Consider the following 21607-nt stretch of genomic DNA (forward strand, 5'->3'; position numbering starts at 1 on the left):
TGATTTTATTTTATTTTTTTGGTGCACAATAATTTCTCAATGTCATCTTTGGAACAACTGGAGCTGGAAGAGTTCGGCTTCCAATTGAGACCGGCCATTCAGCTGTTCGATCCGGCTGAAGTCCAAGGTTTGGACGCACATCATTATAACTTGCTGGCAATCTCAAATAAACACAATCTACTGTTTGCCTACCTTAATAACAATCTCAAGATAATCGACTCACAGGAGCTTGATAAGCTTCTGTCTGCTGATCCAGATAGTGATAGCTATTCTATCGCGTGCTTGCAGGAGTTTGAGCAAGCTGGAATTGTTCAAATAGTACTATCCGCGGACGAGTCCCATCTGATCATTGTGAAACAAGACACCATAGAACAGGCTAACCTTGACAATTTGAAACAGGGCACATGGGCTACAGAGATTCTTACCTCGGTAGACTGCGAGGTTGTTCACCTTGCCTCAAGCGCGCTAGGCACCTTTGCTTATCTGTTAGCTGATGGCCGGCTGATGCTGTTTGATATAACTGGAACCAAGATTCTTCGTCAAGAGTGTAATTGTTTTGACTGGATAGACAACAAAACTTTATTGATCGGCGTGGATTCTCATGTTGAGCTGCTCAAGACCGACTCTGGGAGCTCAGAGACCATTTCCCTTGATGAAGATCGCAAGCCGGTCTTTGTGACGGCCTTAGAACGAGACAGCTGGCTGGTGGTCCTTGGTGGCGAGACAGACGACGATGACACGAAATCATACGTCATTACCAGAAACGGTGACACTTTGGACAAAAGCGAAGCGTACGACATTTGCATGCCATTTGGTGTAATTCCACGAAAATTGAGCTTCTACACTCTCCATTTGCACAAGTGGAGCTCCACCTACCCGCATCTTGTGTTTCTCACTAGCTCAAAATCGACAGAGTTCAACACCTTAACGAAAACACAACAGTTACTGCAGCTGAATGATTCCGACAGAGCGCAAATGCCCCTGGACCCTGACTCGGGAGATGACGACACACCTCTTGGCCTAGTGCTTGATCTAACAGGAAAATCAGAAGTTTTGGAACCCTGTCAACAGGTTGAGAAATGTGGTGCTTTGCCCAAGATGATTGCACTTACCAATAGAGGACAGCTGCTGGTCTGGAACATTTGGCTATCCACTGACATCAACGCTGGCAAGGTTGACCTCGGGGCTGCCAAAGAGGCGGCTTCGACTGAGACGGGAAAGATTGAGGTGCTAGAGTCTTCGGAAAGTCAGCAAGCAGCGCCAGAACAGACGCTACCCAAGGACTTGGCTTCTTCCTTCTCCCAAAATAAGACCAGCTTGTTTGGACAGTCCGAAAAGCCAGCTGTACAGAGTCCATTTGGATCTTCCACAGCTACATCGTCTCCATTTGGAAAGTCGGGTTTCTCAACAGCTACAGGAGGCTCTGCTTTTGGGAAATCAGGTTTCGGTCAATCTGCTTTTGGTTCTGCAGCTTCTGGATCTTCCAACTCCTCTGGGTTTGGGCAATCGGGTTTTGGATCCTCTGGATTTTCTTTTGGGCGATCAAACCCCACAGCAAATGCCTCGTCACAAAAGAGTGCCGACGCGCCAAAAAGCTTTGGGGCTTTCTCCTCCTTCAGCTCGGGAACGAATGCTTTTGCTTCTAAATCATCATCACCTTTCAATATCCAGCCTAAAGAAGACATATTTGCAAGTGCTGACAAAAAGGGCAGCTCACCGTTTGGGGAAACCAAAAGCTCATTTGGAAATACTAGCTCTAGTTTATTCGGACAGGGCGGTTCAGCGTTCAAGTTCGGGTCCAACAATCAAGTTTCCAAAGACAGTCCATTTGCACAATTAAGCTCAAAGCCAGTCAGCCAAGAGGAGAAGAAGGACAGCCAGCTGAGCTCTGGTTCAAGTCCTTTTGGATTGAATTTCAAGAGCTCTCTTGGTTTAGACAACCTGAAACTTGGCTCCAAATCCCAATCTCCAAGTCCATTTGCAAATCTCTCAGGGAATACAGAAAGTCCATTCTCCTCGCTGAATAAAAAATCAGAAAGTCCGTTTGCATCCTTGGGAAACAAGGAGAGCACACCTTTTTCGAACTTGAAGTCTCCTGCATTCAACTTCTCACAATCAAAGCAGGAAGCTGACAAAGAGGCTGAGGAAGTTATTGAAGATTCTGAAAATCAAAGCGACGAAACCCTCGACGGCGATGATTCTGATGAAGATGAGAAAGATGATGTACTTGAGGAGAACGAGGGTGAGGCTGAAGTGAAAACTCCAGAAGAAGTTCCCTCTCTGGAAGATTCCGACCTCAGTGAACACTCAGCCGAGCTGGATGGAAGCTTTGAGGAAATCGAAAGGCCGGAGAGCTTGGACGCTTCTGCTCAGAGAACACAGGAGTTGCATGTGGCAGCTAAGGCTGAAGAGGATAGTGAAAAAGATAGTGAAGAACAGCCAGTGCCCCCATCTGCAGAGCGCAAAGTGTCTCAATCAGGGACTGAGGAAACCGACGCGGGGCAGCCGCAGGAAGTCGCCAAACCGTCCGAACTCAAGCCCTCAGATGACGCTGCTGAGACAGAACAGGACTCGACTGTCGAATCGCCGCAGAGTGACTCCAACGCCGATCAGTCAGTATCTGAAAGTAGTTCTGGGTCAGCAGCCGTGCCTTCTACAGCGGCTCAGAGCGAGCCAGAAGCAGGAAAGACAGATCTCATTCCTCCACCGAAATCGCCTCTTGTTGAGAAGTCTGTCTCCACGACTGAATCAAAAGTGGTGGAAAAAAATGTCGATTTTGGAGAGATTGACAAAGATAAGGGACCGAAAGCCGTTCCCCAGTTAGTCTCGCTGGGGTCCATGGCTGTTCCAGAGCTGAGCTCCAACGAGGTGTTACGTGAAATGGAGAAGATCGTTTATCACACCGATGCAGAGTTCAACATTTTGCATGAAAACATACGGTTGTTTGAGGAGTTTATGGAGGATCACGCATCAGGGAAGTATCCACGCAATTTCAGAGACCACAGTTTGTTTCCTACATCCTGGAGGCTGTCTGAGGTTGGAAAACTTTCCGAGGTCATGAACCAAAACGTAGCAGACTACTCCAAGCTGAAAGCTGATTTGGGTGCTACATTTGACGATACGAGCTCTTTACTTTCCAAGTTGAACGCTATAACAAATCAAAGTGATGAGATACACACAATGCTCAGGGAGTTGGAGCAAAACAGGAAACACCCTCACTTGGAAAAGAATCTGTCTCCCGCCGCGTCCCAAAAGCTGGATGCCATTCGCAAGGGATACGAGAAGCTCCGCGATATGGAAAATGATTTGCATGCACGGCTATTTGTTCTGAACGGGAGGTTATTCCCTGAGCGCATCCTTGATTCGCCAACCAATTTTGAGGTGATTGTTTCTGGTCTTGATGCCAAATTGAGAACATACTACGATCAGCTGAAGTATTTACAGGAGAAGATCAGCGAGTACAAAGCCAAAGACAAGCCTGTAACGAAGCTGCTGCAGCAGTTTGACAAGCTGAGCGTGGCGTCGCTGGTTTCGCAGACTGCTGCCAAAGAACAGCTGGGCACGTATTTGCAGGGCCGCAAATCGGTGACTCACACGGTGGAGCTATAAAAATAAAATAATTACGAAAAATAAATTCGATTGTAAAATTACTCCCATTCATGCAGCGACAGCGGATCAATTTCGACCTCAACCGTGCGAGGAACCGCATGAGCCAGCGCACCAATGAGGCCAGCCTGGTGGTGGGGAAGTCTAGGAGTCTACACGAGATCCGCAGTTCCTCCAGCAGCAGTCTTCTGAACGTACGAACAACAGACCAGTGGAATATGGAAACCGCCTCCACCATACGCGATTCAGAGCACTCGGCCGCCGTGTCCGAGACGCCAACTCCGCTGTTGACAGAGCCGGTTCAGCTGAGCGTGCGGTTCCACGAAAGCCGTACGTCTGCCGAGGACGTCTTGCTAGACTCAAATGTGATACCGGGGATCAAGGAGGGCGCCGTCTGTGAGTTGGAGTGTTTAGATGGCTCTGCCCGCAAACTTTATTTTACCTACAAGCCGTCAGAGGTGTCACTGGGAGGATTGGGCAACAACAACTACATCTCGCTGCAATCAGGGCCTTTGCAACAGCTGCTCGACCTGAAGCTCCGGAGCCAGGTATTGGTCCGCATAAAGGCTCCTGAGCTGGTGGAAGCCGACGTTATTGAGGTGTATGTCAAGGACATGCACCTGTCGCGCGGAGACATGTGGAACTTGTCGTCCATTCTGACAGAGAAGTGTCTTTATCGATCACAAAGACTATCTTTTCTGCAAAGCTCAATCCGGGCCACCGTAGGCAAGATCTACAGAAATGGCCGCAAAGTGTTTTCCGGATACGTTGGCCCAAGCACCAAGATAGTGTTTCGGTCGGAGTCGGCACGCCTGATTGTGTTCATTCAGATATCCTCTGAGATGTGGCATTTTGAAGAGAGCGGCCAGCAGATGTTCCACAAGCTGGTTAATTCTCTGCTGCCGCGGATATTCCAGCGCTGGAAGGATTTGAGCACCCACCACTTGATCACCATCGTTCTGTTCAGCAGTGTCGACCTGAACCTAGAAACCAACCGCTATCGTGCCGGGGAGCAGCCAAGCAACCGGAAAGACTACTACCGCGTGGTTGTGGACCAGGTGAGTATTTTGCTGTGGAACGAGATCATGGCTGCCCTTCGCCGTGAGTTTGCCAACTTCTCCAAGGATATCCGCTTGCGCAAGAATCCCCGTCGCACGCACCTGCATCCCGAAGAGTACATCATCGAGGGCTCGTTTCTGCCCTCTGTGAAGGGTAATCTTCTTGAGGCCATCAACTTGGGAATGAGTTTGGTGAGTGACGATTTTAGAGACCCTGATCTGCGGCACACCACCAACCATTTTCTGGTGATTTCTCCGGGAACCGGCATCTTCGACACCGAATACGACATTCTTGTGCAGACGAGCAAGCTGATGACGACGATCGACGCGACGATCGATGTCATCTGTCTTTCGCAGCCGCCGCTCCATGTTGTTCCGCTGGTGAGGTATCTGGATAGCCAAAAGAAGCTGAAACATTGCATACCCAGCTGGATGGACATTTCTTTCTGGAGCGATGCCACACAGGCGGTGCACCAATGGCTTCCACGGTGCAAAATATACGAGCTCCAGATGATGGGAGTTATGGAAAATGACCTCAGTGCAATCAACGTTAGGGAGCTGGTGTTCTCTGGCGTCACTTCTGTGCAGGAAGCAATGGACGAATATGACAGCGAGCTTTTTGGGACTAAGACCAGCACCTCCCTGCCAAAAAAAACCGTTGCCCGTATGAAACAGCCTGTCAGGGCCGTGAGTGCTGGCGCGCGCAGCGGGCTGGAGCCGCCGGACCTCAATACGTTCAAGGCGTCGTCGCCCACGACGTCGACCGTTGTCGGTGTGACAACGACGTCGAAGTCCAACGTGAGTGCCTTTTCGTCACTGCTATCCATCACCAAGACAGAACCCAAAAAGACGTCGCCAAAGGCCTTTGAGTTTGTCAAGCGCATCATCTCGTCGCCCGGCGTGAAATCGATCCCGATAAAGAACGACGACGACGTGCCGAAGCTCGACACGATCTCCGTCACCGACCACGGTCCTCGGATGAGCAAAATGAGCTCGGATCCGTCCCTAAGAAAAACTCCGGCTCGTGCTCGCAGCACGGCCGAGGAGCGCGATAAGTCGCGCCACGAACGCCAGGAAAAAAACTCGCTTCTCAACAGCTACTGGACCCAAGTCGAAAATCCGTCGAATGCGGAAACCAGTGAGCTTTTGGGCATGGTTTCGTACGGACGATGGCAGTTTGTTTTTCCGCAGAATGTGAAGCGGAAAAGCATCAAATGGAAATCCATCTCCACGCCAGCCTCGCTCCCGCTGATGACTCCTGTGTTCCCGAGCGTTTCTGATTTCAATCAGAACTTCACCTTCAGAATATACGACGTGTTTCTAAGCCAGGCAGACGTCAACGAGGGACGCAACAGCGAGACGCTGATGCGGAAAATGATATCACTGCGGCTCACTCTGGGCTTCCAGATCTGTGTGGCAGAAAACGTGGCCAAAGTCGAAAACCAGCGCAAACCCAACGGAGACTCTAAGCTGCTGGTTCGGTATCTCACCAAGAAAAATTATCTTGGGTCTCGGATATACTTAAGTCTGTCGAACGAGATACACCGCATCAGCTGCGATTTCGACGGACTGGTGAACGTCCAGGTGTACAAAAGGATGAGCCGGCCGGACGACGTGCTCACGAGGTCGTCGCGGTCGGACTACATGCCGTACGTTCGCACACGGTATTCCCAGGAGTACAAGTCTATGGTGATCCATGCGTTGCAAGGAGAGCCGAGAAACTACAATTGGAACCAGCTGGACCAGCTGCTAGCAGGATACGAGGAGACGGTGGAGCCTGCGCAACGGCGCAGCCACCGCATCAAATTCGTCATTCTGCCTACAGAGATTCCGTCCAACGCTTTCAATCTGGCCTCGGAAAAACTCACTCCAGAGGAAATCCGGCTGGAAGGTATACGCTCTTTGATTTCCATCATTAACAGACTGAAATACCGCACGGCTGGCGAGAAGACGGAGCGCAAGAGGCTGGAGATTATCCCGGAAATCAACTTTTACACAGGCAACCTGTTTAGCTACCTGAGAGCGGTGTCTGCGCAACTATCTGAAGAAAATAAGACGAGCTCGCTTTTCCAGACAGCCAGATTCAACCAAAAAGTCAACCTATCTGAGCTCAAGAAGGCCATCGAGGGAGACAAAGGCATCCAGGTGGTGGACAGGAAATGGCATCTGCGAACCCATCCCAACTGTTTCCTGGGAATGGACCTGGTCAGCTGGATGATAGAAAATTTCGAAGACATCGATACAAGAGAACAGGCTGTTGAGTACGGTAACAAGCTCATGGAGCAGGGTCTGTTCCGCCATGTTGAGTCCAGACACCGTTTTCTGGACGGCCATTACTTCTACCAGCTCATCAACGAGGACTCGGCTGCGGGCTCAGCCAAGTCGCCTGCTTCGCTGCGCAAGTCGGAGACTGAGAAAAATAGCGAGAACTCCGTCTTTTCAAGCCCTACAGAGGACTCTGGGTCCAAGAAGCGCGTTGTCCTGAGCCGTAAGGTCACGTGCGACCTCGACCCTAACGGCGTCTCGTGGCAGCCGGAGCTTATCACTGTCCATTACGATATTGTGCACAACCCGGAGCACTGTTTCCATGTGCGGCTGGAGTGGCTCAACAACACCTCCAAACTGGTGGAGGACACGGTCAACAGCTGGGCCAAGCACTGCGAACGGTACGGGCTGACTCTTGTCGAGGCTCCGTGGCAGGAGCTTTGCACGTTGCCGACGCGCAACCCGCTGCATTCCACGGTGGACATCTCGCTAGCTTTTGATCCCTGGACAGATCCTGAGTTTGCGGGAGACCTCCTCAAGGAGAACAAATACTTCTACCACCTCTACATCATTGAAAAGTGCGGTTTCCTGTTAGACAACCGCACAGCTACGTATTTCAGGGACGACGACTTTGACGTGGTATATTCCTGGGGAAAACCATCTTTCAAGTACGCGCAGTTCATTCACAAGACCGGCGCATACATTGCCGAGTTGCGGGAGAACGGAGGGTTCTTTCTAGCTCCAAACAACGCCCACGTGGCTCGTGTCAACCTCTCTGTTAGCCAGCAGGCGAAAAACCAGGCTGTGTACCTCGACTCGCAGGGTGTGATGCTGGACTTCATGTCGATCTGCCAGGACGAGAACAAGCTTCGCAGGCTTTTCAGAGAGGCGAAGAGGAGATTCGAGGTGAGCAAGGACGTGGAAATTGCGCTTTTCGAAGACGATCTGGAGAACACGTCCAGCCACAACAGCTTCAATAGTAAATGATGTACGCTTACTGTAATATACGACTATCCATTGTTTTCAAGCAGCAATTCTCTCGGCGATCTTGATCACGTCGCCAAGGACTCCCATGGCCGTGACCTCGGCTCCGGCACCTGCTCCTTGGATGATCAGCGGGTTAGGATAACGCTTGGTCTGAATCGAGATGACGTTGTCAGAACCCTTGAGCGACGCAAAAGGGTGGGACGCATCGTACTTGGCGATCTCGACGCTGGTCTTCTTGTTGGCCACGTCGACCTTTCCGATGAATCTCAGAACCTTGCCCTCTGAGGCAGCCTCGGACTTGAGCTTTTCCATCTCGTGGTCAAAATCTGGTAATTTTTGCATGTACTCGTCTGCAGACTGGACGCTTTCAAGCTGCTTTGGAATAAGGGACTGCACTGGGAACGAAGTTGGCGACTCAATTTGCAAGCCGGCGATTCTGGCAAGAATGGTAACTTTTCTGGCGACATCGAGACCGTTCAGGTCGTCTCTTGGGTCTGGCTCGGTGTAGCCCAGCTCTTTGGCGACTTTGACAATGTCGCTGAATTTCGAAGTGTTTGGCGAGATCGTAGAGTACTCGTTGAAAATGTAGGACAGCGTGCCGGACAGAATACCCTCGATTTTCTCCACTTCGTCGCCAGTGGCTATCATCTCTTTGAGAGGGGAGATCAGAGGCAATCCAGCGCCGACAGAGGCCTCATGGTAGCACAAGCCGGTATTTTCTGCAGAAAAGATGTCGTTCCACAAAGACAGCGAGCTGGAAAAGGCCTTCTTGTTAGGAGTGGCCACAGAAACACCATTCTTCAGGAAAAGTGGATAGGACTTGGCCAAGGTCTCGTTCGACGTATTGTCGACAAGAATTGCAGGCAATGGAGACTTCTTCAGGTAATCAACAAGATCCTCGACGGACAATGGGCTAGAAGCAGTTGACTGCAACAGCTGCGACCATTTGGTCAGCTCAAATGGAGAGTAGTCCTTGTTGTAAACTGCTTTTTTCGAGGTCGACAGGTAAATTAGATTATAGCTGATGGCAGACTTTGCGCCGGCAAGCTGCTGAAGGAATGCAGAGCCAACGACACCTGCTCCAATAACGGCAACATTGACAGACTTCATGTTCAGAGACAAAATTAAATTGGACAATTTTTCAGCCGACACCTAATAAAATAAAATTCCAGCTTTTAATATATATTCTTCTGCTCCTCAGACATTTCGTAGTTCCACCAGTTGGTCAGACAGTTTTGATCCCGCAGATGCTTGTAGGTAAAGTCTGCAGTCTTGCATCCTTTACACGACGGACAATTGCTGCACAGAGTGTACGGCTGATGCTTGTAGCCTATGTCTCTAAACCAATGGATCTTGTCGCGATCCTCAAACAGGCCAATGCCCACAGAATGGACGGGGGCGTCTCCCCAGCGCTCATAGTAGAAGCCTCCTGTGGAGTCCAAAAAGTTGACCCAGTCGGAGTACGGCTTACTTCTGTAGAAGTCCATGTCTGCTATCTCGAAATTGGACCAAAAATGGCACGTAGAGTACCCATTGGCGATGAGCGTCTTGTGAGGATTTTGCAGGTTTTCTAGCAGGAAATCGTAGGCTCCGTTTGGATGTAGATAGTCGGGATGTTCAGCCAAGAATTCCATTGTTCTTGGCCACAGCGTTTTGACAGATTGTTCAACGTCGTATAACGCTATCACGAAACCGTAGGTTTTCTTGTTCATCTCCATAAACTTGAACACATCGTAGTCAAGATCGCAGTAATAATCGGTGCCCGGCTCAAAACGCCAATAGTAGCGGAACTGTTGTAATCGAGGATGGTTATAGAAGTTCACACTATAGTATCGACACATGTTGTGATAGGACACCAATTTAGCATATCCAACGTTCTCGGCTTCCAGCTGCTGCATTGCCTCGTCCTGTCGCTGTACATTTATCGATTCTGGTTGCTCCCAGATCGCTTTATCTATGCTTTCGAAGTACGTTTTACCTGAAACATGCTTTTTGATAGTTTCCTTGAATCTTTCCGTAAATGGCTCTTCATTGAGGAAAACGTAAGGGTAATGAAACTTTCGGTTGAACTTTGCCTCTATTTGCTTGATTGTTCGCACAACCTGGCCTAGTTCTCGGTTCCTCACCAATACCAGCATAGTGGCATTGGCGCGATCGTACTGATCTGGATCAGAGGGGGGTCGCACAAGATTCCCTGTCTTAGGTTCGTGGATCGGTCTCTTCAATATCTCCTGTAACGTTTTGTAATTTTCTTCCACTATCTGCTGGGGCGTCTTGGCACTCTTGTGCGAGAAGACCAGTTTTCTGTCTCCAGAGACTCGCGAGTTCGAGCCAGCTTGAAGATTCCAGCCTCCAGAGTTGACTCCCACGAGTATTATCGTTGAAACGATCAGCGCAAATGCCAAGAGTCGGGCAATTTTCCGTGGAATGGACACCATGGAGAAAGCTTTTTCGACAAATGTCAAAAGCCCCCCCGGATTACCAAATCACTAAATTTCCCCTGCAGAATCAAGAAAATTATTTTACTTTGTTAAGATAATTTACATTCGCGTAAAACAATGCTGATGCAGTTTGGCAGTCTTCTACGCAACATCGCTGAAAAGTCTCGAATCACTTTAGTTACCGGTAACCAAAGTGCCGACATGGACTCTGTGGTTTCTGCAATTGCGTACTCGACGCTTTCATCCAAGTCTCTTGTTCTGCCCTTGATCAATATTCCTAGACAAGACTTTGATCTCAGAAGGGACATCGTGCACGTTATGAAACAATCAGACATCAACGTGAAAGACCTGATTTTTCTGGACGATATAGAGACTTGCTGGGACAAGCTGGCGAAAGCAAAAGTCGATTTGATACTGGTGGATCATAATAAACCTCAAGGCGATGTTGTCAAGAATCTCATGGAGAAACTTGGAGCAAAGGTCGTGGGAATAATCGACCACCACGAAGACGAAAAACTCTTCACTGATGCCAGCCCCAGAATCATACAAAAATCGGGCTCCTGTATTTCCCTCGTGCTCAATCACTTCAAGGAGCAGGTTGGTCAAATCGATCCCAAACTTGTTAGGCTGTTTCTCAGTCCACTGGTGATCGATACCTCGGGACTGAAGCATAGGGTGGAGCAGGTTGACAAGGATGCTCTTGAGCTGCTGCTCCCAAAGTTGCAGGCAGACCAGGCCTTCCTACAAGCCTGGACCGATGAACTGAACACTGCCAAACAGAACGTGGAAGGACTGTCACTTCGAGACTTGCTGCGCAAGGACTACAAAGAGTATCGAACCGTTGGTATCAGCTCAATGGTTGTTAACTTAGATTATCTGTTGCAGTTCGATCTCGCGGCAGGTTTGGACAGCTGGATTAAAGAGAGAAAATTAGATATTGCAATCATTATGACATCTTACAGCGACAAGAAGTTCCACAGGGAAATACTTTTTCAAGGCGACGATGCAAAGATTAGGAGCCTTTTAGACCAGATACAAGAACCCCTGGGACTTCTGCCTTTGAACAAGTATCCGTTTAGCTTTGAACAGCGTGAACCCGTCAACTCTAGAAAGCAGGTCGCACCACTAGTGGATAAATGGCTGGATGCTCAGGGACTATAATCTTCTTCCTAGATAGGACACTTTCCACTGATTGAATTGTCGCTGCGACTCTGGCAACTTTTCGTTGATCGTGTTAAGCTCATTGATAGTTTCAGTCATCATGTCGTCTTCCAAATCAACCACCTCATATCGGTTATGCAGTGACCTTTGATTTGTTCCCTCGCCGTCATTTTGCTCCAAAAATTTGGAGACTTTGCTCTCGTCGTCAATGTACATCACTTTGAGGCAGTTTTTCAAATATGAAGATGAAAACGTCACGTCTATTCCAAAATTGAAACACCATAGCAAAACCCTTGTCGATTGGCTTTTCACAAGGAAAAAACGCACTGCGGTTGAGGCAATCGAGTCAAGCAAATAACTATATAGATAGATCAGGCATGAACAATATTGTTGCGCGTTCCTGTCTCTCAGTGCCAGCTTCCATTTAAGAAGTTTGTGGTTATTATTTTCCTGCTCCCCGAGAATCTGGTGGCAGCCAGCGCACTTAACAAATTGATTCTCCGTGAATATTGAAGGCAGCGAAGGAGCCAGGAAGTAGTAAGCGCCCACGATTAATGTGTCTGAGGCAGGCTTCAGACTGTTGAACCGATTCGCGATTTTGTCGTTGGTATAGTTACCGTTCGTTGGTTTGTGGCAGTGCCAGAACTCCATCATTTCATACCACATTTCCGATGGCATAGAATGGAGCTTTCGTATTTTTGAGAGGTCTGCAATTGGCTGGCAGCATGCGGCACACTCAAAGACGCCTTTTGGGTGCTGTTTCAAGTCTCTGATCGACCAGATCAAGTCGTCAGTGCTTGTTAGCTGATCGGTACTACTAGCGGCTTTGTCAGCCACAGCAGGAACTTTTAAGGTAATAAAGCCATTTTCAACTCGCGCGAATGACAGGATTTCATTGTAGTCTGCAGTCTTTCCCGCCAGCGGGATGGAGATCGTTTGCGTCTTCGTGGAGACCAGCAAATGATTGTCTTTAATGAGAAGCTCTTCAAGCCCTTGTCTCTGTACTTCCACACATATAGAGACAGAACACAGTCGGGGCAAATACTCGGTGAAATATCGGGGAGATTGAGGCTCGGTGGCTGTCATACTAACGATAACAAGAGCTTTCTGTCTACTACTGAAATTTTCCTCGGGCAGTGCTGGTGCACAGATGGATCGCGAAGTAGCCAGCTAGCTCAGCATGTTCTCCAGCTCATTAATTGAGCTAACGGCCTCAGGCTCGCGCCAATGTGGCTCTCCAGTTGAGATGTTTCAAGTGTAACGAAGACACCCCCTGCCCGCATGTCTACCGTGACCGATCCTGCTTTATCGGAAATACTGTGTCCGGGTAACTCTCCAAATCGACCAATAATGTGCGTGCCGTGGTGTCCACCAGGAGAAAAAAAATTCCCCCAGTCGACCGCGCGCTCACAGGCCGTGCTGTGCACTGTGGTTGTTGTGTCGTTTTTTCATTTTTCTTCCACTTTTGTTTCCATTTTTTATACAACCAGATTTGTTCTTTCCCAAGAATCAATCATCGTATAACAATGCTTTCTGCTAGACCAGCCATCAGAGCAGCTGCTAGATCAGCTCTAGCTGCTAACATTGTTAGAGCTGCACCAAGAATTGTGAGTATCCAGTCGCCCGCCAGCCAATGGAAAGTGCCCTTGAATGGCTGACATCTATTTCCTCGGTGCCAATGTGTCCAATGGCGTACGGAACGCCGTTGTCTTAGCCACTGAGCTTGTTTTTGTCTTTCAATGGGAAACTCCACGAGGTTTTTGCGGACAGCTTGTCATTTTGGAATACTAACACAATTGCGACCTTGTCGCAAATATTACAGGCTAGACCTCTGTTATCCGCTAGATCGTATGCCACCGCCAAGGCTGCGCCAACCGAGGTCTCTTCGATCTTGGAGTCCAAGATTAGAGGTGTTTCCGATGAGGCCAACTTGGACGAGACCGGAAGAGTTCTTTCCGTTGGGTAAGTACATTACATTGTGCAGAGTACGGAATAGTGCAGACCACACGAGACGATTAGTCTGGCATAGTCAATTGCATGCCAGATCGCTGGAATTAAAGGTGTGTTCACTATTTTGTTGGCCAATCATAGCCCACGAAATCTCATAACCTCAAAATTTTCCAAATCTCAGTCTGGATTTTCGCTACTCTCCGCACAGCCCGAAATTGTTTACTAACCAGATCAGTGACGGTATCGCCAGAGTTTTCGGTTTGAACAACTGTCAAGCTGAGGAATTGGTTGAGTTCGCCTCCGGTGTCAAGGGTATGGCCTTGAACTTGGAGCCTGGCCAGGTTGGTATTGTGTTGTTCGGTTCCGACAGAGAAGTCAAGGAGGGTGAGATCGTCAAGAGAACCGGAAAGATTGTTGATGTTCCAATTGGACCAGGTATGTTGGGAAGAGTTGTTGACGCTCTTGGTAACCCAATTGATGGTAAGGGACCAATAGAGGCCACTGGTTACGCTATCGCTCAATTGAAGGCCCCAGGTATCTTGCCAAGAAGATCCGTCTACGAGCCAATGCAAACGGGTTTGAAGGCCGTCGACGCTTTGGTCCCAATTGGAAGAGGTCAGAGAGAGTTGATTATTGGTGACAGACAAACTGGTAAGACTGCTGTTGCCCTTGACACCATCTTGAACCAGAAGAGATGGAACGATGGCAATGACGAGTCCAAGAAACTCTACTGTGTTTACGTTGCCGTTGGTCAAAAGAGATCCACTGTTGCTCAATTGGTCCAAACTTTGGAGCAAAACGATGCTATGAAGTACTCTATTGTGGTTGCCGCTACTGCTTCTGAGGCCGCTCCATTGCAATACCTGGCTCCTTTCACTGCCTGTGCCATTGCCGAGTGGTTCAGAGACAATGGAAAGCACGCATTGATTGTCTACGACGACTTGTCTAAGCAAGCCGTTGCTTACCGTCAATTGTCCTTGTTGCTGAGAAGACCTCCAGGAAGAGAGGCCTACCCAGGTGATGTTTTCTACTTGCACTCTAGATTGTTGGAGAGAGCTGCTAAGATGTCCGATGCTCACGGAGGTGGTTCTTTGACCGCTTTGCCAGTCATTGAGACCCAGGGTGGTGATGTCTCTGCTTACATTCCTACCAATGTCATTTCTATTACCGACGGTCAGATCTTCTTGGAGGCCGAATTGTTCTACAAGGGTATCAGACCAGCTATCAACGTCGGTTTGTCTGTGTCCAGAGTCGGTTCTGCTGCTCAAGTTAAGGCCATGAAGCAAGTTGCTGGTTCTTTGAAGTTGTTCTTGGCTCAATACAGAGAAGTTGCTGCTTTCGCTCAATTCGGTTCCGATCTTGATGCCTCTACCAAGCAAACTTTGTCTAGAGGTGAGAGATTGACCCAATTGTTGAAGCAAAAGCAATACTCTCCACAAGCTTCTGAGGAGCAAGTGCCAGTCATTTACGCTGGTGTCAACGGTTACTTGGACAACATTCCAATCGAGAGAATCCAAGAATTTGAGGAGCAATTCGTTGCGTACTTGAAGGCCAACGAGGGTGACATTTTGGAGGCTATCAGAACTAAGGGTGAGCTTTCTTCCGAGCTCTTGGGCAAGCTTAAGTCTGCCACCGAGACTTTTGTCGCCACCTTCTAAGCGACTAGAGACTCTCATTTTAGAAGAGAGGAGCTCCATAGTTTCCTCTATCTCCAAGAATGTATGATGTTTGGATCTTCTTTTGACATAGCACACATCAATAGAAAGAAGAGAAAAGATATTCCGAAAATATAGTAGTTAGTAGTGGTGGAAAAATTGTAACTGAATTAAAATCATGGTTGTTAGTAACGATGATCTTTTCAGGCGTTCTACGCAATATAGGTTTTGGTCCTTCACTCACTCACAGCTAGAGGAGCTGCGTATTGTTGCCAACAAAAAGGGAATACAAAAGACCGAGGAAAGAATCAATGAATTGGATGATTCTCTACCAGAAGTGAAGCTAATGAGAGAGAATCAAGACCAGTTCCAATTCGTCCATTTTGATGAAGAAAAGAGACTCATAAGCTATTACGCACGTCGATGTAAAGAGCTTGCCGCATTTTTTCACTTGTCTGCTCAGGTAAGATCGACCGCCATCATGTATCTATACAAATTCTACCTATATCATTCTGTTATGGAATATCATCCGGGAAACATCATGCTCACTTGTTTGTTCTTATCTGCTAAGGTTGAGAACCACTTTATAGGGATAAACACTTTTTGCAAGAACATTCCCAAGACGACCCCGGAAGCCATATTGAAGAACGAGTACCTTATTTTGGAGACCATGAAATTTTCTCTCCAATGCCACCATCCGTTTCAGCCATTATATGGCTTTTTCCTTGACATACAACAGACTCTTCCAAAACTAGACTTCAACAGACTTGGTAAAAATTATGACGGTGCGAGAGAACTGGTCAACGAGAGCTTATTTACCGATCTACCATTTTTATACACCCCACCGCAAATAGCTTTGGCCTGCTTGTGGTTGTGTGATGATGTGTTGGTCGAAAAGTATCTATCAAAGAAGTTTGGGCTGGTCAAGAAGAGCGAACAGGAAGACGAAGATGCAATACAGCACTACAACAAATTAATGGTCATAATACGACATTGTGCAGATGTCGTGCGAAAAGAAGCACTGGACCCGTCCCAAGAAGAAAGCAAGACCATCTCGGCCAAAATCAAATTGTGCTTGGAGCCAATCAGGTTTGGAAGAAAACTGATGAAACAGAATGGCGAACAACCTGCGAAACGATCTGGCAGCATTACTGAGGGAGGTGATGAAAAAAGAGTCAAACTGGAAACCGAATAAAATTACAGATGATTTATATCTCGTCAGACAAGCTGAGGCTTGCAATGATCTTTTCGTTCACGGTTCCCAATTCCACGCATTCTTTCGCGTCCTCGTCCAGTTGCACTATGCACTGGACAAGGTGAGTCGCAGCTCCTCTGGTCACGTCCAGCACCGTATCGCCCATTTTAATTGTCACTTTTCCTGACTCATGCACGCGCAGTGTACCGACCACATCCGATGTCGTATCTACTTTTTGAGAAAGGTCACCGTCATCTTCCAATTTTACATCGTGAGAAGCGCTCTCCACGTTCAATTGTTTCGGAAGTTGCAAAAATAGCATCTCCTCTGCATTTTCCTCAAGTTGTATGTCATCCAACTTGGTGATTATTGCTCTATAGTCATCCGCTAATCGCGCGGCTTCTTGCTTGCCTTGATAGTCAATAATAGAATCGTCTACATTTGCTTGCTCGTCAGGAATGAATTTGAGCGTAGCATCTTCCTCCTGTTTGATCTCCACACTCTGTTCTCTAGATGTCGGCTCTGAGTCAACAGGCACGGAAACCTCACGATGAATCTCGGTTTTGATTGTACTGTCTGGAATAGGCTCTTCACCGTACTCGTAATGCTGCTGCCTTTCAGCTCTCACAGGAAAATACTGCGTATCAACATCTTTCCAATCGTACGCCTGTCCTAGGTCGATTCGCGTAGTCATATCATCGGTGCCCTCATCATCCGATTCCGTGATTCCTTTAGCCTTTTTGGCGGTCTGTGCTTTGAGACTCTGTGCCAGATCATATGTATCAGCAGATTTCTTCACCATTTTTGTTCCCTTGCTCTGCCCCGAATTGGCTAGCGAAACGGTTCCCATGGCAAGAGGGCCTGCCATCACGACTTTTGTGTTTTGAAGATGCCGCATCCCGGGAGTTCGAGGATTTCTCTGCAGGTTTTTGGCTAGCGATCCCGGTTTTTTGCTCACGCCTGGGGTGGCCACTGGAACATTCGAGTCTCGCTCCTCCTTCGTTCGTCTCGCAACCACCTTAGGCTTGAATTTCAAGCTTTGTTTGGAAGAGCCTCCTCCGGCAACATTGCCAGATGGCCTAGATAGAGAGTCCAATCGATTGTTGGACATGGTTGATTATTATAATTCCTCGATCAAAAAAAATTTAATAATCTAAGAAATTTTTCAAAAAAATTTAAAAAAATATTTAGATTCACCCTCATGCAACAGGATCCCGGATTAGACGAGGTGGATGAGTTCCACGCAGGCAGAGAGAAGATATTGCTTGATCAGGCAAATTTTGAAGAGCCAGAGAGTGAAGATAGCGAACAAGAAGTCCTGGGTCTTGATGAGGAGGAAGATAGTGAAGAAGAAATCGAACGGTACAAACGAAAGCTCACAGGCCATGTAGATGAAGACGAGGAGGAGTATTTTGGTTCTGAACAGGAACAAGAACAAGAGGACGAAGAAGAAGGCTGGGGTGGTCGAAATGATTATTATGGAGGAGACGAACTGGAGGAAGAGGAGGACGCAAAGCTGCTCGAAGAGGAAGCACTGAGAATACAAAAGAAACATTTACAGGAATTGAATATGGATGACTATATGATGGATGACACTGTGGGAGACTGGGCCAAAGGGGAGGAAGAGACAGAGGAATCCAATGATCAGAAACTGGACCTGAATAAGCTTGATGAAGCCGGCTTTTCTGAAGTGATGGAAAATCAATATCCTGAATTCATTCCGCTGACAAAGGAGGTGCGGGAGCTCAAACCGGTCCTAGATGATCTCTCGAAAGAGAAAAATACTGACCCTGTTGCAGAGCTTCGTTTTAATGCCCTCAGTGCGTACCTGGGCACGATCGCGACATATTTCGCTCTATTTGGATCGTTTTTGAAAAGCGGTGAGCCGTTCAGTATGCGTGAAGAACCTATCATGACGGGTCTATTGAGCGCTAGAGAGGTTTGGCGACAGGCACAGAAAAAGAGGGCAAGGACGGTTTCCGAGGCTGAAATCGAAGAGTCAAGCGTACCAGAGGAAGAACTAATAGACCAATACGATGATCGCCTGTCAGACGAAGAGGATGAAAACGAAGTTTCTGAGGCTGAGGACGAAGAGCCAGATGTTTTTGCAGAACGGAAGGTGCGCAAACTCCGCGCCGTGGGACCAGAGGATATCGACGAAGTGGATCTCGAGGAAAAGAAGGGCCGCAGACGCACATTGCGGTTCTATACTTCCAAGATCGACCAGCAGGAAAAGAAGAAAGATGCCAAGTACCAGGGTGACCAGGACGTTCCATATAAAGAGCGACTATTTGAGAGAAGACAGCGTCTTTTGGAAGAGGCACAGAAACGAGGAGATCGAGCTAACGCCTCGGCTCCTGGGCTGGCTCTTGGAGAAGAAGACTCGGAGGAACGATTTACAGAAAAGCCTGATACGGATTATTATGACGAGGTGAAGTCCAAAAAGCAACAATCCAAACAGGAAAGAAAAGAAGCACATGAACTGGCTAAGAAAGCTGCAAGGGATGGAAAACTGGCAGAGATACAGGAGACCATTGGAGAAAGCGGGAAGCGCGCGCTCAACTATCAGATCCTCAAAAATCGCGGTCTTACTCCCCACAGGAACAAGGACAACCGTAATGCTCGTGTCAAAAAGAGGAAGAAGTATGCCAAGGCACAGAAGAAACTCAAGTCTGTGCGCGCAGTGTACAATAAAGACCACGGTCCCTATGTTGGTGAAACAACTGGTATCAAGAAAAACCTCTCGAAGAGCGTCAAACTGCAATGAAAAGAGCACTATGTATGTAAAGGCAATGCATTTAAATTGGGATATAGTTTTATCAGTTCCGCAAATTTATAAAGCCCGATCCTTAAATTCGAAAGCCCAAAACTTATTATAAAATAAATATTTAGCTAATTATCCCTTCTTCTTATGAACCCTGGGGTGCATCCACATGAGCACACTTTCACTAACATGTTCCCTGGAAATTGCTCGTCATCTCTTAGAGACAGCGCCTACCAGACAACTTTTATTGCTTTGCCATTTCCCACGGGCGTGCTAAACTCGCGTATAGTGCTTTTTCGCTGTCGGCGACTCGCAGTACTCAGCGCGGTTCTGCGCGACTTCCAGGATCTCTGCGACATATTAGCATATAAGCCGCTCGCACTTCAGAACGAGACAGTGCTTGCAGTTGGCTGGTTCGAGGCTCAAAAAGTGCCCGAGCACTTAAGACAATTACAACAGCTTTTTGGGAACGCTGCCGCAGAGACTCTCGAACCTTGCTTCATCACAGACCCGACCACTCTGGCAAACGTCATTTCGAATCACGAGTTTAAGTATCTGGAGGATAGCTATGCAACCGTTTATGTCTCCTGTGACCAAGAGGTCGACGTGAACAGATTTCGAGATCAGCTCGCAGGATATCTTGGCAAGTTCGGTGCCATTATTAGTTTCGAAACAGTTGCTCATCTGAAAAATACATTCAAGTGTACGTTTGATGACATCAGAGCGTCCTTCAAAGCACGCGCGGTTCCCCAATCATACATCAGCAACACTCTAATACACATGCGTTCATCTTTACAAGAGCTTTGCGAAAAACCCGCAATCAGAGACACAAAAAGCCAACCAAACTTGCAAGTCATTAATTGGATGACAGGAGACATCAAACGCATGGAAAGCGAGCACACAGAACAGAGTAATGATGAGTGGAGAAAGAGTCAGCATCTGAAAACACGGCGGCCGCTTTCAGGCTCTCTCAGGACTAATTACGTCCCGCACGAAAATCAAATAGACATTACAAGGATCCGTTTGGGACAAGATCCACGCAGAACCATCATGATAAGGAACGTTCCGAACAAAGTTAACCACAATGAGCTCAAGGAGTTCATAGACCTGACGAGCAAAGATTTATATGACTTCCTCTACTTGCGCATTGATTTTGAGAACCATTGCAACGTTGGATACGCCTTCATTTCTTTCGTTGAGCCAAGACACATTATCAGGTTCTATATTGAGCGAGCCGGAAAGAAATGGAACAAGTTCAACTCAGAAAAAGTTTGCGAGATGTCGTATGCGAAAGTGCAGGGCAAAGCAAAACTGATAGACAAGTTCAGAAACTCGAAAATTATGGGAGAAAACCCTGGTTATCGGCCAAGGCTGTATCACACAGACGGACCACTGAAAGGAGCTGAAATCAGGTTTCCACCTCCCACAAAACGGGGGGCTCTCCTGGATGACTAAGTTGCTTTACTCGCCTTCCTCTGTTTCGTCATTCTCCTTTGATAGCATAGCAGACCAGTTTTGAAGCATTTCCACCATTTTTGACGAATCCATCGAAGCATCAAGCACGTCCCTGGGCACATGGTTTTGTGAATGAGCTTTGGTAGCAAACCTTCCTGAATTATGTTGTGTCACAAGACGAACAACAACGTCATCGTCATGAGGAGCCATTGTCGCCAGTTCGTTCCAGGTGAACAACAATGAATCCGTTTTTCTCGCGAATGGATTGATGTCAATTAAATACACTTTTGTGAATGGCTTTGGGAGATAAACGTCAAAGGCAAAGCTGTTGGATCCAAACTTGGGGAGGAGAACATCGTCAAAGAAGGTTGCTATTCTCTCAATTATGGTATCGTGAAGTTCCTCCAAGAAAGGATAATAGTTCAGGTCTCGCTGGGAGATTCCCAACAATTGTCGATCGCGCACAAAGCATCTGAACTCCAGCGAAGGATTGATCTCTTTCCACTCTCGTAGAATCAGATTATACTGTAGTTTGTCGGGCACAGAATCAGCTTCATCAAATGCGTGGCTCAGGTCGTGATTGATGTAATCGGAGGATTTGAGCAGTAGGTAAATATCTGAGGGTGAGGAACATTTCATCGTTCGGCCAGGGAGCATCCATACGGAATCCTGAGGGGCTGACCAATTGAGTTTTGGGGCAATGTATTTGAATGACTTGAACGTTTCCTGGATCTTACTGTGGAATTCCAAAAAACGGGAAGCTGGATCAGGCCGACTTGGAGGCGTATAGTCCCAATCAGAATCATTCGGTGGATTTGGATTTGACTTTTCACCCGGGATCGTGAAATCATCACTCTCCAGATAGTCTATGAACTCCTGGGGTGCAGGCAATATCACAGCTCGCGAGTAGGCGTGCGCTCCAAAAAGCGAGTACCAGCTCTCATACGAGCAGTTGAGTATATCATTTTTGGTGACAATTATATCGTGGAACACCGCTGGCTTGTGCGAGTTCTCAGGCATTAGTTACTAGAAATTTATATATTTTTCCCGGATATTTTTTCAATTTATTT

General features: G+C 47.6%; 13 protein-coding genes across 13 annotated transcripts; 8 read left to right on the forward strand and 5 right to left on the reverse strand.

Moving 5' to 3' along the window:
- Positions 1–39: 39 nt before the first annotated feature.
- On the forward strand, positions 40–3609 carry KL928_004025 (uncharacterized protein; the record flags this gene model as incomplete). Its single annotated transcript, XM_043204678.1, has 1 exon — positions 40–3609. The coding sequence occupies one exon, from the start codon at positions 40–42 to the stop codon at positions 3607–3609; it is 3570 nt and encodes a 1189-aa protein (XP_043058719.1).
- A 50-nt stretch (positions 3610–3659) lies between these two features.
- Positions 3660–7916, forward strand: KL928_004026 (uncharacterized protein; the record flags this gene model as incomplete). The annotated part of the gene is made up of 1 exon (XM_043204679.1): positions 3660–7916. One exon carries the CDS (start codon positions 3660–3662, stop codon positions 7914–7916), a length of 4257 nt encoding a protein of 1418 aa, XP_043058720.1.
- Positions 7917–7952: 36 nt separating this feature from the next.
- On the reverse strand, positions 7953–9026 carry KL928_004027 (uncharacterized protein; the record flags this gene model as incomplete). The annotated part of the gene is made up of 1 exon (XM_043204680.1): positions 7953–9026. The coding sequence occupies one exon, from the start codon at positions 9024–9026 to the stop codon at positions 7953–7955; it is 1074 nt and encodes a 357-aa protein (XP_043058721.1).
- A 65-nt stretch (positions 9027–9091) lies between these two features.
- On the reverse strand, positions 9092–10354 carry KL928_004028 (uncharacterized protein; the record flags this gene model as incomplete). The annotated part of the gene is made up of 1 exon (XM_043204681.1): positions 9092–10354. The coding sequence occupies one exon, from the start codon at positions 10352–10354 to the stop codon at positions 9092–9094; it is 1263 nt and encodes a 420-aa protein (XP_043058722.1).
- A 120-nt stretch (positions 10355–10474) lies between these two features.
- Positions 10475–11493, forward strand: KL928_004029 (uncharacterized protein; the record flags this gene model as incomplete). The annotated part of the gene is made up of 2 exons (XM_043204682.1): positions 10475–11197; positions 11467–11493. The coding sequence occupies 2 exons, from the start codon at positions 10475–10477 to the stop codon at positions 11491–11493; spliced, it is 750 nt and encodes a 249-aa protein (XP_043058723.1).
- Positions 11494–11512: 19 nt separating this feature from the next.
- On the reverse strand, positions 11513–12604 carry KL928_004030 (uncharacterized protein; the record flags this gene model as incomplete). Its single annotated transcript, XM_043204684.1, has 1 exon — positions 11513–12604. The coding sequence occupies one exon, from the start codon at positions 12602–12604 to the stop codon at positions 11513–11515; it is 1092 nt and encodes a 363-aa protein (XP_043058724.1).
- A 440-nt stretch (positions 12605–13044) lies between these two features.
- Positions 13045–13484, forward strand: KL928_004031 (uncharacterized protein; the record flags this gene model as incomplete). Its single annotated transcript, XM_043204685.1, has 2 exons — positions 13045–13136; positions 13241–13484. 2 exons carry the CDS (start codon positions 13045–13047, stop codon positions 13482–13484), a joined length of 336 nt encoding a protein of 111 aa, XP_043058725.1.
- A 298-nt stretch (positions 13485–13782) lies between these two features.
- KL928_004032 (uncharacterized protein) lies at positions 13783–15126 on the forward strand (the record flags this gene model as incomplete). Its single annotated transcript, XM_043204686.1, has 1 exon — positions 13783–15126. The coding sequence occupies one exon, from the start codon at positions 13783–13785 to the stop codon at positions 15124–15126; it is 1344 nt and encodes a 447-aa protein (XP_043058726.1).
- A 175-nt stretch (positions 15127–15301) lies between these two features.
- KL928_004033 (uncharacterized protein) lies at positions 15302–16318 on the forward strand (the record flags this gene model as incomplete). The annotated part of the gene is made up of 1 exon (XM_043204687.1): positions 15302–16318. One exon carries the CDS (start codon positions 15302–15304, stop codon positions 16316–16318), a length of 1017 nt encoding a protein of 338 aa, XP_043058727.1.
- A 13-nt stretch (positions 16319–16331) lies between these two features.
- On the reverse strand, positions 16332–17429 carry KL928_004034 (uncharacterized protein; the record flags this gene model as incomplete). Its single annotated transcript, XM_043204688.1, has 1 exon — positions 16332–17429. One exon carries the CDS (start codon positions 17427–17429, stop codon positions 16332–16334), a length of 1098 nt encoding a protein of 365 aa, XP_043058728.1.
- A 90-nt stretch (positions 17430–17519) lies between these two features.
- Positions 17520–19085, forward strand: KL928_004035 (uncharacterized protein; the record flags this gene model as incomplete). Its single annotated transcript, XM_043204689.1, has 1 exon — positions 17520–19085. One exon carries the CDS (start codon positions 17520–17522, stop codon positions 19083–19085), a length of 1566 nt encoding a protein of 521 aa, XP_043058729.1.
- A 186-nt stretch (positions 19086–19271) lies between these two features.
- KL928_004036 (uncharacterized protein) lies at positions 19272–20537 on the forward strand (the record flags this gene model as incomplete). Its single annotated transcript, XM_043204690.1, has 1 exon — positions 19272–20537. The coding sequence occupies one exon, from the start codon at positions 19272–19274 to the stop codon at positions 20535–20537; it is 1266 nt and encodes a 421-aa protein (XP_043058730.1).
- A 6-nt stretch (positions 20538–20543) lies between these two features.
- On the reverse strand, positions 20544–21557 carry KL928_004037 (uncharacterized protein; the record flags this gene model as incomplete). Its single annotated transcript, XM_043204691.1, has 1 exon — positions 20544–21557. One exon carries the CDS (start codon positions 21555–21557, stop codon positions 20544–20546), a length of 1014 nt encoding a protein of 337 aa, XP_043058731.1.
- Positions 21558–21607: the final 50 nt, after the last annotated feature.

The sequence above is a fragment of the Ogataea angusta genome, assembly GCF_019207475.1.
Source record: "Ogataea angusta isolate 61-244 chromosome Unknown 61-244_NODE_8_length_553539_cov_90.782090, whole genome shotgun sequence".
NCBI classification, from domain to species: domain Eukaryota; kingdom Fungi; phylum Ascomycota; class Pichiomycetes; order Pichiales; family Pichiaceae; genus Ogataea; species Ogataea angusta.